This window comes from Zingiber officinale, chromosome 9A (genome assembly GCF_018446385.1).
Source record: "Zingiber officinale cultivar Zhangliang chromosome 9A, Zo_v1.1, whole genome shotgun sequence".
In the NCBI taxonomy this organism is placed as follows: Eukaryota; Viridiplantae; Streptophyta; class Magnoliopsida; order Zingiberales; family Zingiberaceae; genus Zingiber; species Zingiber officinale.
The window spans coordinates 14,452,334-14,467,267 of record NC_056002.1 but is presented as its reverse complement, the minus strand read 5'-3'; the positions used below and the strand labels follow the sequence as shown (position 1 = coordinate 14,467,267).

The 14,934-nt window shown below is 38.9% G+C and overlaps 1 protein-coding gene across 1 annotated transcript; it reads right to left on the bottom strand.

The window, feature by feature from the left end:
- Positions 1-7,533: 7,533 nt before the first annotated feature.
- On the bottom strand, positions 7,534-13,694 carry LOC122020467 (probable tRNA (guanine(26)-N(2))-dimethyltransferase 1). The gene is made up of 12 exons (XM_042578412.1): positions 13,397-13,694; positions 11,512-11,856; positions 11,263-11,350; positions 11,031-11,152; positions 10,095-10,234; positions 9,924-9,996; positions 9,693-9,781; positions 9,481-9,586; positions 9,161-9,373; positions 8,517-8,711; positions 8,342-8,416; positions 7,534-7,921 (listed from the first exon to the last, which is right to left on the bottom strand). Exons 1-12 carry the CDS (start codon positions 13,499-13,501, stop codon positions 7,652-7,654), a joined length of 1,821 nt encoding a protein of 606 aa, XP_042434346.1. The 5' UTR covers positions 13,502-13,694; the 3' UTR covers positions 7,534-7,651.
- Between the last annotated feature and the right edge of the window lie 1,240 nt (positions 13,695-14,934).

Here is a 14,934-nt window from a genome sequence, read left to right as displayed (position 1 = left end):
GGTTGAAATTTGACCGTTATAGTTTCACTCATAATAAATGTAAGCTTTTGAATTCTATACACGTGGCGAGAGCTTAATCCCAAGTCAAAAGTTACGACCATTTAAAGTTTAAAAGATAATATTGGATTTCAATATGAATTGGATCCCGATCAGAAACTAAATCGGCATCAACCTCTTTCTACTTTGACTTAGATTTATCCTTACTCTAGACTCCTTGTATTGTCCATAAGGAGCAAATTATTATGTTGTTTTCGTTACTCTAAGCATACAGGATTCTTCTTCCATCATAGTTGATGTGGCGGTAAAGGAAGTCCACTAAATATGAGTTAAAGACAGAAATAATAGCCGACATAAGGTGAAAGTTAAGGCGGCCAAAGGCAGAAAACCGCCTGCTCACCAAACTTGGCCGAGTATGTGGCAACGAGTCGAGCAGGCCTAAAGGGTCCGATCAGCCCGGAGGATCATCTGAGCAGATCGCTCATCCAGGCGGGATAACTATAAAGAGGACATCAGATGCTCACAATTGTGACCAAATGAATGCTAGTTCGACTGGACCACCTGTCCGGCCAAGCAAGGAACAAACTATTGAGCTGAACGCCTATGAAGAAGAACGACCTTGAGTGACTGGGCGGGGTATCCTGGCCGAGCGGCTCCCCCGTTCGGGCAGACAGTGGGACCCCTTGTGTAACTCATCATATCCTTCTGGGAGTTAGCCCCATTGATAGGAGGCGTGGTCAATAGGTAGATTATACGACGGAAGTTTTTACTGTCATGTCAGGGATTTGCACACCCTGTTAAAGAATGGTGTCAGAGACACTTTCCTGACATATCTTTTCATAAGACAGTTGGGAAAATGTGTGCACGCCTTGGGAAGTGTGCACGTCTGCTATTAGAGCACTATATAAAGGGACAGAGGTATGTGCTATTTGTGATTACACTTCTGTTGTTGCTACAGTTCTCTCTGCTCTCTTTTTACTATTCTGCTGATTGACTTGAGCGTTAGAGAGCCAACGCCAAGGACCTCTTCCCTAGCCCGACACTGACACTCTTGGTTTTGCAGAGTAGAGTGGAGTCCTCACACGATCAACCGCAGAGCCACATCCCCGGCCATCCATCTTCACCATTTTCAGATAGGATCATATTAGCACCGTCTGTGGGAAATTAACCTGTATTTGAGACATGAAAATGGAGGACGCTGGATGACTTACAACCGTGACACTGACGAAGGAAGAATTATACATGTTAATACAAGCATGGGCAACCAAGATGTTGGAGCAGTAACAACAGGTGATGGCTAAGCGTCAAACAAATGAACCTGTGGCATCAGTAACTGGACCGACCATAGAGACTGAGCGAAAAATATATCCGCTAGGAGGGCAAACAAGAAGTTGACCGGCACATATGAAGATGCACCAAATGCGCCGATCCCCTTTCACTGAGCGTTGTTCCATACTCCTTCAAAAGAACAAGGCCGAGCGAATAAAGAGCAAGGGCCCTCCTCGGACGACGCGCCTATCCGGGATGAATGGAAGGGAAAGGCACTGAGCATCGATGATTCTCCTGAATGGATTAATAGACAATTCTCTCAGGGGATCATAGATGACTCACTACCACGACATTACATGTCATTGACGATCGGAGAGTACAATGAGGCAATCGACCCAGAGGACCATCTAATTAAGTTTGATAACATAGCCACACTCCATGAGTACATCGATGGAGTGAAGTGTTGAGTCTTCCTCACCACTCTTTCTGGATCAACACAAAGGTAGTTTAGACGCCTACCAATCAGATCAATGCACAACTTCAAGGACTTCCGAGCGATATTTCTACACCATTTTTCCAGTAGTTGTTGTTATCAGAAGATGAACATTAACTTGTTCGTTGTGAAGCAAGGGCCCAAGGAGGCACTAAGAGCCTACATCAAGAGGTTCAACGAAGTGACCATGAACATCTCATCGGTCACCCCAGAGTTATTCGTAAGTGCCTTCTCGCAGGGACTTATAGAGAATGAATTATTTTGCTTACTCATCCGGAGGGCGCCAAAAAACTTCAACCACCTGCTCAGGCGCGCTAGCGAATACATCAATGTGGAGGAGGCCCGAACAACACGAAGGAAGGAAGTGTCCATTGAACATACTGTCACCCCTAAACGACGACCGGCCAGTAGCCGTCAACCACCAAAGGACCCTCGAACGGGTGTAACTTAGCCGCACCAGGAGCCCCAAGCCCATGCAATGCAACATGTGGAAGCAGAGCGATCGCAGACAACGAAAGGCAGGCCTTGGATACCGATGTTCTGCTCTTACCATCATTCGAAGACACACAATACCCAGGATTGCTACGACTTAAGGCCAGTCTCACCCTAACCGACTCCTTTAGGATATCGATGTCGTTCACCATCTCCTTATCATCGACGCCGATCAGACGAATGATGGGAAGAAGAAAGACTGACGGCCGAGCAGCGTCAATACCAGCCTCAGCATAGAGGTAATATGAGTCCCGCCCGGGTTTCCGCCGAGTGGGCTTGACCTTCAACTCGGGAGGATGAAAACCGAAGCAATGCAGCTCGAGAAAAAATTAGAATGATCGCCAGAGGGGCGACTGATGGCGATTCCAATAGAGCGAGGAAGATGCACGCCCGACGACTGGAGATAAATGTTGTGGGATGCATCAAGGAGAAGGGCGAGGGACTAGAGATCAGTTTTGGCTCTCGGGACCTAGAGAGAGTGGAGATCCCTTATGATAGCGTATTGATTATCCGAGAGGTAATAACTAATTATACTATTCATCAAACTGTTGAAGATACAGGTAGCTCGGTGAATATCATCTTCAAAAAGGCGTTTGCCCAGTTGCAAATCTACCAGAGCGACTTACGGTTCATGACGACTCCGCTATACGAGTTCACGGGCAATGAAGTCTTATCGATCAGCCAGACTTGGCTGGCCATATCACTCAGAGAGAAGCCTCTCAAGAGGGCAAGAACCACAAATTTCATTGTGGTAGATGTGTCGTCCACCTACAACATGATATTGGGCTCACCGGCCTTGAACAAGCTCACCGGCCTTGAACAAGTTCCGAGCAGTAGTGTTCACCTTCTGCCAAAAGGTTAAGTTCCCGGTGGACAATGCAGTGGGCAAGGTCAAGGGCGACTAACTGGCCACTCAGCATTGTTATATGGAGATGGTCAAGACTGAGGCTTGTGCTGCTGGGAAGACATAGCGAGTGGAGGTAAATATGTAAAAACTACTATTCTATGAATGTAGGGGAATAATGAATGGAAAAATTCAGGTGTCTCAGATTCTTGCATCGATCAACCAAGTTAAAAGTCGGACGGCGACTATAAATTCTTGTGCATAATTATCAAAAAATTGAGCGGCGGCTATAAACTCTTGTGCAAAATTATCAAAAAGCCGAGCGACGGCTATAAACTCAAGAGTCGACGACAACTAAAGCCAAGCGACGACCATAAACCCAAGAGTCAACAAAAACAATAACCAAGTGGTGGCTATAAACCCGGGAGTCGACGACCGCAATAGTCGAGCGAAGACTATAAACCTGAGAGTCAATGAAAACAACAGTCGAGTGGCGGTTAGAAATCCGAGAGTCGATGAAAACAACAGTCGAGCGGTGACTATAAAACCAGGAATCGACAAAAACAACAGTCGAGCGACGACTATAAAACCAGGAGTCGACAAAAACAACAGTCAAGCAGTAGCTATAAATTCGAGAATCTATGCAAACTAAAGTCGAGCACCTACTATAAACCCTTGAAATATCACAGCCGAGAGGCGGCATAAACCCAGGAGTCGACTACCACAAAAGCCAAGCGACGACTATAAATCCTAGTAGAGTTAATATCAACAGTCGAGTGATGACTATAAACCTGGGAGTCTACGCAAACTAAAGTCGAGCAGAAACTATAAACTCTTGAAATATCAAAGCCAAGCGATGGCTATAAACCTGGGAGTCGACGACCACAACAGTTGAACGACGACTATAAACCTGAGAGTCGACGCCCACAAAAGCCGAGTGGCGGCCTTAAACTCGGAACCAACGTGAAAACATCAGCTGAGCGGCAGTTATAAACTCGGGAGTCGACGAAAACATTAGCCGAGCAACGACTGTAAACACGGAACTAGCGTGAAAACTAAAGTCGAGCTACGACTATACAACTTTGAAATATCACAGCCGAGCGACGGCTATAAACCCGGGAGTCGACGACTACAACAGTCAAGCATCGACTATAAACTTGAGAGTTGACGATCACAAAAGTCGAACGGTGGCTATAAACTCAGAACCAACGTGAAGGCATTAGCCGAGCGGCGGCTATAAACTCGGGAGTCGACGAAAACATCAGCCGAGCGGTGGCTATAAACTTGAGAGTCAACGACCACAAAAGTCAAGCGGCGGCTATAAACCTGGGAGTCGACGAAAACATTAGCCGAGCGACGGTTATAAAATCGAGAGTCTACAAAAACAATAGCTAAGCAACACTATAAACCATGTCTGCAAGTGATAGTCGAGCGGCGGTTCTAAAATCGCTAATGTCGATCGACCATGGAGGTTACCGAAGACACTGCTCATCCAGTCAGTCGGACTTACAGTCTTCTTCGACTAGATTTGAGGGGAAGGCTATATGGTGGTAAAGGGAGCCCACCAAGTATGAGTCAAAGGCAGAAACAACAACTGACGTGGAGGTCAAAGTTAAGGCCGTCAAAGGCAAGAAATCGTCGGCTCACCAAAGCTTGCCAAGCAGGTGGCAACGGACCGAGTAGGCCTAACGGATCCAATCAGCCCGGAGGTTCATTTGAGCAGATCGCTCGTCCGGTCGGGATGACTATAAAGAGGACATCAGATGCTCTTAACTGTGACCAAATGAATGCTAGTCCGATCGGACTACCTGTCCGGCTAAGCAAGGAATGAACTACTGAGCTGAGCATCCATGGAGAAGAATGACCTTGAGCGACTAGACAGGGTATCTTGGCGGAGCGGCACCCCTGCTGGTTAAACAGTGGGACCTCTTGCGTATCTTATCATATCCTTCTGAAAGTCGGTGTCGCTAATAGGGGGCGTGGTCAATAGGTAGATCGTACGATGAAAGTTTTTACTGTCATGTCAGAAATTTACACACCCTGTTAAGGAATGGTGTCAGAGACACTTTCCTGATATGTTTTTTCATAGGACAGTTGGGAAAACATGCACGTACTTTGAGAAATGTGCACGTCTGTTACTAGAGGACTATATAAAATGAAGTCTATGCATCGGCGGAGGTATACGTTATTTGTGATTACGCTCCTGTTATTGCTACTGTTCTCTCTGCCGCCTTTCTACTATTTCGGTAATTGATTTGAACGTCGGAGAGTCAATGTCAAGACTCTTTTTATATCTCGGCATTTATATTCTTGATTTTGTAGAGTGGAGTGAAGTCTTCACATGATCAACCATAGAGTCACATCCTCAACCGACCGTCTTCCCTCTTTCCTGATAGAAAGAATGGTGTATACGTGTTTGATTTATCATTACGGTAAGAATTCCTTCTTCCATGCCAAGTCCATACTTGTTGCAGTAAGCAATGCAGGACATGGCATTGCTAGAATTGACAGAAAGGGATATCTTCTTCTACTGCTGCAGCAGCAGCACAAGAAAAATTAACAGCTCCCCGTCAACAGCTGTAGTTGCACAAACTTCAATTGTGTCACCTTTTCGCATTTCTGATTATGCAGAGAGTTTGGATCCATGCAAAGATCAAGGTAGGTTCATCCATGATTTCAAAGAAGCAATTATTTAACTGGAATGGTTCTGCTACATATAGATGGATTGAGAATAGTGATACTGAACTTTGAGTTTCTTATAATTTACAGGTTATTTTGGCTCAAGATTAAATAACTGGTAGGAGAAGATGAGTCTTTACGTAATGATAAAATTATTACCATGTAATAAAAAGTCACGGATTTAAATCCTATAAACAATCTCTTACAAAAAAAAATAAAATAAAATTACATGATCTTTTCTGAGACATCGTATAATAGAAACTCTAAGTATCGAACTGTCTTTGCTTTGACTAAAGAACTGGCAGGCTGGAGGTTCCTTTCACCAGATATCTGCTGACAGAATTCACATGCCAATTCAGGCGAGCAATGATATAATCCAGCAGAAGTCTTTATTTCTGTGCCGAAGAATTACCAGATCATCCAAGATTGCACTGTTGCTTGATCTCATCTATGAAGGTAATTCACTGACAATAGCTTCTGCAGTGTTCCAGCTCATATACATAGTATGTTTCTTAGTTGCTTGCTTTGCTGCACAATGAAATTGTCAAAGGTTGCTACTTTCTGAGCAAGGTACTTGCTGAGGAAGGGAAGGTGGAGAGGGATCACATGGTATAAAGGAGAGATCACATGGAGGGGGGTGCCCTTGTCAGGGCCAACTAGTGTCACCCTAATCATAAAAAGGTGGCGTTCTACGAGTCCAACAAGCAACCATTTACAACTAGATAGGCCACATGACATGCCCTAAAAATTCCTTGGATGTGACACCTACTGCAAGGGGCTTGAATTTGATAGATCTTGAAGCTTGCAAATCAATCATTTGGATCTGGAGATGAGAGATTGATTCTTCTTTCACAGTGATTTAGTATCATCAGCTTGGCTTATAAATTATAAGGAATTTTATCCTAGTCCGATGGTCTTTTATATGAGAAACATCAAATACTCAATGAGATATTTGGTACCCTCTAAACATTAAATCTAAGACCTATTGAAACAAATGCTCATATAAATATTAACTGTACCAACCCATAAGGATAATTGATTCTTCTTGCATAAACTACATCAAAATTAGTCTAAGAGCTATGATACAATGGTAAAAAGTGGAGTAAGACTTTCTAAATAATGAGAGTTTAAATTTCATCCCACATATTACAATAAAAGAGTTTAAAAAATTTATAATGTTAATCTATCTATTAAAATATATTTGTGCTTTCTAATTTATTAGAAACTTTTGTGAGACCAAATGAGTTAGAATTAAACGGATGGTAAAAATTAAATATCTATATTACCAAAATAATAGATAATAAACTGCTTCGAGTATTTATTTTAACAATTTTATTTTAGAGTTTACAGTATAAAATGACAATTATTAGTTATTATAAAAAAATTACCTGATCACTCATTTATATATAGTGATCATTTATATATCGGGTATTTGACAATAACATAGAAATCTCGTTTAAAAAAAATATTTTTATAACAAAAAGTGATTACCTTGACTCTAAATGCTTCTCAAGTTCGTCTTCATGATATATAAATAAAGTCAATTTATAACCAACCATTAAACGGTTAGAGATGGAAGAAATTTTTTTCCGCTAAAAACATACGCCCACCAAAAATTGACTCGTAATCTCATTATAACAAAATTATCATCCTCTAACCAAATGGACATTTCCGAGAACTTTAAAATATATATATATATATATATATATATATATATATATATATATATATATATATTAGCATTAATCATACCTTGAGATGCATTTGGGAACATTTAATAAAAAAATCACCTGATATATTTACATTAACTGAAATACACCTTGTTGAATATCTAAAAGTAGGTTCGAACAAAATGTAGACGAAGAAGACAATAATAATCAGCAGTCAGTCTTTTGTCGCTTTGTCGCTGTCTCTTGTGTTGAATGCACAATTAGTTCATCTTGTTCTACCTTGTGTGCTTCAGTTTCAGCTTCCTTGCCAAGAGACTTGCTCGCTATGTCAGGACCCAATAAAGAGGAGTGCTTGCTTGTAATTTGCCTCCCTGCCTTAACTTTAGGTCCCCAATGCCTCTCTGGGTTAGGAAGGTACCTTGCCTCCTTTTTAACTTTGGCTTTGCTGAGCGAAGCAGCTGCTCGGGCAAAATTTGCCTGCGATACGAAGAGGAGCATTTATCTAACAATAACAACAATTTTAGTCAAGTCTCAATATCCAACTTATAGTCTAGAATCATGACTAAGAAGTAAACATGTGATGGCCCAATGATTTTTTTTTTCTCCTCAAACTAACCATACTTAGGATTAGGTTCACTAATACCAATTATCACAAATTTTATATATCCAGATGAGAATGAGAATGGACCTATTAACTTTGCTAGACTAAATGGTTGGCTCAAAGAGTAGTAGTTGATGCCTATAACTAAATAAACACATTTCGTTGGCCTAAACTTATTGTGCGGAACTAGACTAGGATGTTGCTCGAGGAATCTCAATCTTTAAGGCTAATACATCAAGTATATTAATATTTGTTCAGAAGTGATCCACAGCTGAGAGAGAGAGAGAGAGGCATACTTGCAGTTTTGGTTCTTTGGCGAGTATCGCTGTTCCTGAATTGTCTTGTTGTGCCTTCACAGGATGATTCTTTACCTGGGAAAATGTCATGCAAGAAGACAGTATGAGCTAATATGTATTAGGTGTGTTAAAACATAACGTAGCTAGAAGCAATTCAAAAGGATTAAAAAACTACCCAACACCGCATGATGTCCCAGATGACATCCATTGGAGCATCGGTTTTGAGCCCCAAAGGATCCACATGACTCCCCGATATCCGAAACCCAGCATTGATGACTGCAGAGCGGAACACAACTGCAGGTGGGGAGGTGCACTTGAGTGTCGAACATAAACTGTGGAGACTTACAAAGAGAGGAACATCATGTAGTTCCTGCATGTGTTACAAATAAACATAAGCTTCAATTTATAAGAAAGGTTTACAATCTAATTAGAATTTCAATAGCAGTTCAAAGAGATATGCATAAAGAGTATCCATGAACTGGCGCAAACAATCTTTGGCAGATGGAAAAGAAATCAGCTTAAATAAAAACCAATATCAAGATGGAAAGACATCTAGTTTAGAATTATATGTTCATTTAGTTACTAGTACACTTTGAAATAGTGCACATAAAAAACTAAAAGGATAACAAAAAGGTAGCATATACTACCAAGATTCAAATGATCATTCCATTCAAATGGAATCAACGTCAAGGAAAAAGAGAAACTATAAAGAGGTGTTATTTCACTAAAACATTATGGATTAGGCAGGTAATAAGACTAAGATAGCAGATAATTGAGATGCAAATATAGTAAACAAAAGTAGCTAGAAAAGGGATTAACCTCTGAGATAGTAGTCAGCACGGCAGAAATTTTCTCAAAAGCGGGGTACCTTTCTTTCATAGCTTTAACATTAGCTAAAATAGAAGTTATCCATTGCTTGTCATGAATTGGAGCAGACCATATAGGACCACCCATGTTAAACCTCTTTCCACAATCACTGCACTTCTGAGGAACCACGGGACCATATCCAGGAGCAGACTTGACGCTATTATCCTTCCAAAAGAACAAAACAAAAATTCAACACGAGGCATAAGATGCTTGACTAGCAGAAAACTACAAAAGATCCAATGAGAAGGAAAATGATCAGAGTAAGAGCTTACCTTACAAACAGTCCTCCCAAGACTTTGGAGATGGAAAGAATCACAACCAACACACTGATAAACATAAGAGAGTTTGAGAGGTGTTTCTTTAATTGCACTTGCTGACCTGAATAGAAGATCAAAGAAAGAAAACTATGTAAAGGGTACCAGTTGTAACCTACCACCTGAATTTAGACAGAGAGGATAATACCAACAAGGCAGAATGCACTTACGTGTATATCCGAACAAAAACTCGGACATAGAAATCCATATAGACAGAGAGGATAGGGACAATGTAGCGCTTGTAGCGATTTGCATGATTCTGCATTGGAAGATGGTAAAGTGATAATTAAAAGAAGCTATCAAAATGTCTTCTATTAATCAATATTGTGGAGCTACAGCTGTCTTTATATATTTTAAAACAAAAGGTATATTGGTCCAAAGATCATTATAGTATAAATTACCTCAATGCATGCAAGGAGGATCCTCAATGCCATTTCATGGCAATATTTCCCTTTCACAGGATAGGAGCCATACCTATTTTTGATAGAAAATTCTGATATTAATACCAAAATGCCTTTTTCCTTTTCTTTTTGTGTGATTTGTGTGTACAAAAGCAATGTTGCAAACCTTACTTTGAATGGCAAACCTCCCCATTGTTTCCACAAAGAACTGCCATATCAGTAGCTGTACACATCAGAATTCCTCCATCCGCAACTGATTGAACAGCTGAGTCCAGAAACACAGATGGTGATCCATAAGGATCAAGATCTACCTGCAGCAAAATTAATGTCATAGATATTCAACTTTCCATTCATCAACAGATATATACACATAATAAGATACAGAAAATAGCAGTATTTTGCAACATATTTGATAAAAAGTCTATTATATAATATTGGTCCAGTCCAGGTGTATTCATAAGTGATATTGGCCATATTAGACTAAATGTAAAGAAATTTTAGAGAACTTTCTGCAACTGCAATCCTATATGCAAGTACTTGTCCTCAAAACTTCGATGAAATATAAAGAATTGTTGAAGGAGAAAGGATACACAACTAGTTTGCCTGTTAACATGGAAGAGTACCACAATACAATTGGAGATTAGATGTAACCATGAAATAATTTAAATAAGCGACATATTTTGTATCTTTCATTCCAGATCCTACAACCTTTATGATTTCACCTCCCTTTAAGCTATTGGAAAACAGACAGATTGAAGACAGACCAAATTGAGAAAAATTTAGGAGATAACAGAAATTTAATCAAGCACTGTAGAGCATCTACTAGCACCCAGAAAAGATAAATAAAAAATAAAAAATCCTTGAATCACAAGTGTCTATTTTAGAGTAGTATGTGATCAAAATGACATGAGCACGCTACCTTCATTATACTATCAGCTAAATAAAATATATATTTACTTTTATTACAACTAACTATTTCTCACCCCATCACTAGGTTTTACTTCACCTAAGTGACAAATTGAACAAATAGCCAAATACTAACAAAAACATGGAAAAAAAAAGAAAAGAAAATGGAGTGAAACTTAATTTGAATAAAAAGTCATTTACCGCATCAAATTCATTCTGATGAGTGAGCATATAAACTCGAGCATCAGCAAGATAGGCGTCTACTTTTGAACAAGCAACAAAACCATTAAATTTTATATTTCTATTGCAAGCCTCAATAGATGCTGCACCAAAAAGAAATTAAAAGAAGAAAAATTACACCTACAATTCAATATCCAAACAAGAAAAAAACTATAGCATATATAGCATCCAATCCAAATTTTAATTAAGAAACCTTTGTCATTGTCTAAAGCAATAACTTTTCCAATCCCTTCTATTTCACGGGAATATCGCAGAGCTCTTAATCCAGAAGCTGCCAAAGCCTATAAATTCATGTACAGAAAAACATAAGTTATTAATAGAACAACCACAGATGCATGTCTTTATCACAGAATGGCAAATTACAGTTCAGACTCATAGGTATGAAAATTTAAACACACAAATCCAGCGAAGTAATCATGCTAAAGAAGTAGATGTGACTCACCTCAAGTACTATAGGTGGCTTAGGTTCTTGTTTTCCTCTCAAAGAAGGAATTTTTATACATTCTTCTGAAGTAGTTTTTTCTTCCCCCTCTTGAGTAATTTTTGCTATGCCATCATACTGATTCTGTTGTACCTCAATCCCTCCATTAACTTTTTCTTCAGTAGCTCCATTAATTTTTTCATCTTCTATGGCACCTGGACTTCCATCCAAGGTAATAGATTCAGAAAGTTCTCCGATAAGATTCTTGTTTAGAGGTTTTCCTTTTTTGCTTAAATATGCATCATGCTCCTTCCGTTTATCTATAAATGTCCTCAAAACAGCAATGGACATATCCCGGTTGTATACCTAATTGAAGTATTAAAGCAACAAGTTTGAGTAACATTAATTGCAGCAGCAAGATCACTTGGCATTAGAGAAAACAAAAAAATAGGAAGCTTGAAATATATTAGCCAACAACTTATACAAAAAATTTAAGCTAACAAATGATCGAAATAGCTTGAGATAAAGCTCAATACAAGTCAATCTCTTTCTGGATATAATCCTTCTAAAAAAGCAATACAGGAACCAAACACTAGTACCATAACAAGCTAAACCAACCACACCAGGTTCATAGCACTTGGCGCAAGTGCCATAATATAGCCTCTAGCGATGGAGACGAGGCCTCATTAACTTGAATTGTTAATTATAATAATATTTGTAAGCAAATGAGATACTAACCAACCAATTTATGCTTATGAAGGAAGCTTGAAATAAATAAAAAAGTTATACATTAGATGTCTCAGAAGAAGTGACCAAGTAGGCTCACACATAAAATCATCTCAATTCAGTATACAAGAACGACTGATGAAGAATGTGAAAAGATACTGAAGATCATAGAGTACCATGATACTGAAGTAGTGCTAAGTATGGGAAAAGAAAAAATAAAATAATAAAAAAAAATAAGAAAGGAGAAAAGGACAACCACATGCCACTACCATACCACCCCATACCTCCTCTTTTCTCCTCTTCTCCACCGCAACTTGCTGCCCTTCTTCCTCCTTTCTTCTCTTCTTCTTCGCCTCGCTCACAGAGATCGCTAATTCCTGATTTGCTTTAATTTAATTTTATTTCATTATATTTATATTTTGTTTCATGTGTCGTGTTACTTGTATAACTTTGTTGTCTACGAAAAAGATGATATATATATATATATTGATAAGTTTCCTGATTATTTTGTTTAGAGGGTTTTTAGGATTTTTTGTATTATACCATCAACAAGTGGGGTACTGGTACTGAGAACTGTACCCCAGGGCGTGACAAGTAGGGCATAATCTACTCACAAGAAGCTGAGAAATGGAACGTCCTTATGACTAATCAAATCTACTTGTGAGATGCTTAAAGCCAACCCTTTTTTGCTTATACTACAAATATCAAAATTTCAAAAAAAACAAAAAATCTCTCTTTTTGGAACATCTTTGGCAGCAAGACAGCATTTTGACGAAAGCAGATTTCAAACCCAGGAGGAATAGCAACACTTTTCAAGGTCTTTACCATCTATGTACTTGGCGCCTTGAAGCATCAGATAACTAAGAGAATCTATCATGTTTAAGTTTCGTTGTCCAAGTTCATCAAGTTGATGCATAGTATAGAGTGAGAGGTTTCTCTCAACTAACGAACACAGCAAGTCTGTTTTAGCAAAGCGTAATAATGAAGAATAGGAAAGCACGAAAACAGTTGTTCTTTTCTTACAAAAATAAAAAATGGTTCCAGACGATAAAAAAGGGAAGAAACGCAACCAAATCTTACAAAAAGGATTTTTTTTTTTTCCATTTGACTGTCACAAAATTCCAAAAATAATAAATTCACACTGCGCACGGACGCATCCAAGTCAATCACAAGATGCCACCTGAGCCTTGTTGAAGAATACGGTGTTGCTGGAATGCATAAGGATCTCGGCCTCCCCTTCCTTGATGATCGTGTAGTTCCCGAGTTCGTCCTCGACGGCGCCCATCTCCGAAGTTCAAAACCTTCCGGATTCGAACCGAAAAACGAACAGCGACCGCAGAAACAAAATCGGTGACGCAGATTCGAAGGAGAGGCAGCGAACCGTCGTAAAACCCTAGTGCATCTCCTTCCTCACCACGCCTCCATGTCCCACAAGTTCGTTGTAAAATTGTCCGACTTTACTTTTACTGGGTCAATCCGTCGTACCTGGCTGGCCATTGGACATCAGGTGTTCCAACGTGGTAACGTGGCCCGACTGATAATCGGTAATCTAGTGGGCCGGCATAAGGCCGTCAGAACCGCCCAAAACAAACAGCTACTTCGTTTTTATCATTTTATGCGCCTTGCATATTTTATAGACATTTTCGTTTTTATCCTATGAAATATACTAAATTATATATTATTTTCTAGTGTTTCTTTTATCCTATGAAATACATTTAGCTTTGGCCCTTCTAGTAAACTCCTCAGACAAACAAAAATGACGAAGACTCGGCAGCATGCAGAATGAGATTCTTCGTATACATACACGCCCCATATAGACATTTGGAGGAGAGAGCTGTTTTGGATGGAGCATCTTCTAAACTGTGCAGACATCTTCCCTGAGAGTATTTATGGTTAGAGATATTTCTTTATTTGTGACCCCTATTTCTATATCATTCTTTAAATATTTTATTATTTAAATATCCTAAATTTTATAATAAAATATTTCACTGATTAAATATTTATGCATCCCATCAATTAAATATTCATTCTCAAATATCCCTAATTTCACAATCAAATATCCCATCAACAAAATATTTATGAGGTCCATGACCATTTTATAACTTACATTTAATTTTAAAAAAAAATTATGAATTTGAAATTGAAATACAGAGGTATAAATCATATTAAATTAATAAAACACATAGCGGTAAACTACAATTAATAAAATAAACATAAAGCGGATAAAATAAACTATAGAAATTAACTACATATTTAATTTTTTTCTTCAGTTGTTCACATATCGCTAGATGATTTTGAAGTTGTTCATCTGTCATGCCTTGTGTGTTCATTATGAGGAGTTGATGTACTTAGATGAGTTGATCCACACTTTCTTATTGTTATTATACTTTTTCAAATATGCCATTGATTGTTGCATAACCTGATTCAATTCATCAATTAAGTCTACTCTTTCTTTAACTTTCCTCTTTGCTGTCTTCTGTCCCATTGGATGAGATCGTATTTCTCTATTATCTATATCAACAGTTGTGTTAGGATTAGAATAGTCAGTATGTGCACCTGATGATTCTGATGTTGCTTTCTTTGTAGCCCGTCGTTACGAGGATTGAGGAGCATACATCGGACTATTTTTCACGATTCTTCACATATGTTTATATTGGAAAGTAATTTTAAAAGTACTCTTGTATTCTTCATGAGCTCGCGTCATCAAATCCTCGTCAC

Bases quoted from the DNA above. Each gene is read 5' to 3' on its own strand.
- LOC122020467 (XM_042578412.1), bottom strand. From the start codon at position 13,501: ATGGGCGCCGTCGAGGACGAACTCGGGAACTACACGATCATCAAGGAA. The intron at 11,351-11,511 runs GTGAGTCACATC...ATGAATTTATAG, and splicing joins AGCCACCTATAGTACTTGAG to GCTTTGGCAGCTTCTGGATT. The intron at 9,587-9,692 runs GTAAGTGCATTC...TCTTCTATTCAG, and splicing joins GTTTTTGTTCGGATATACAC to GTCAGCAAGTGCAATTAAAG.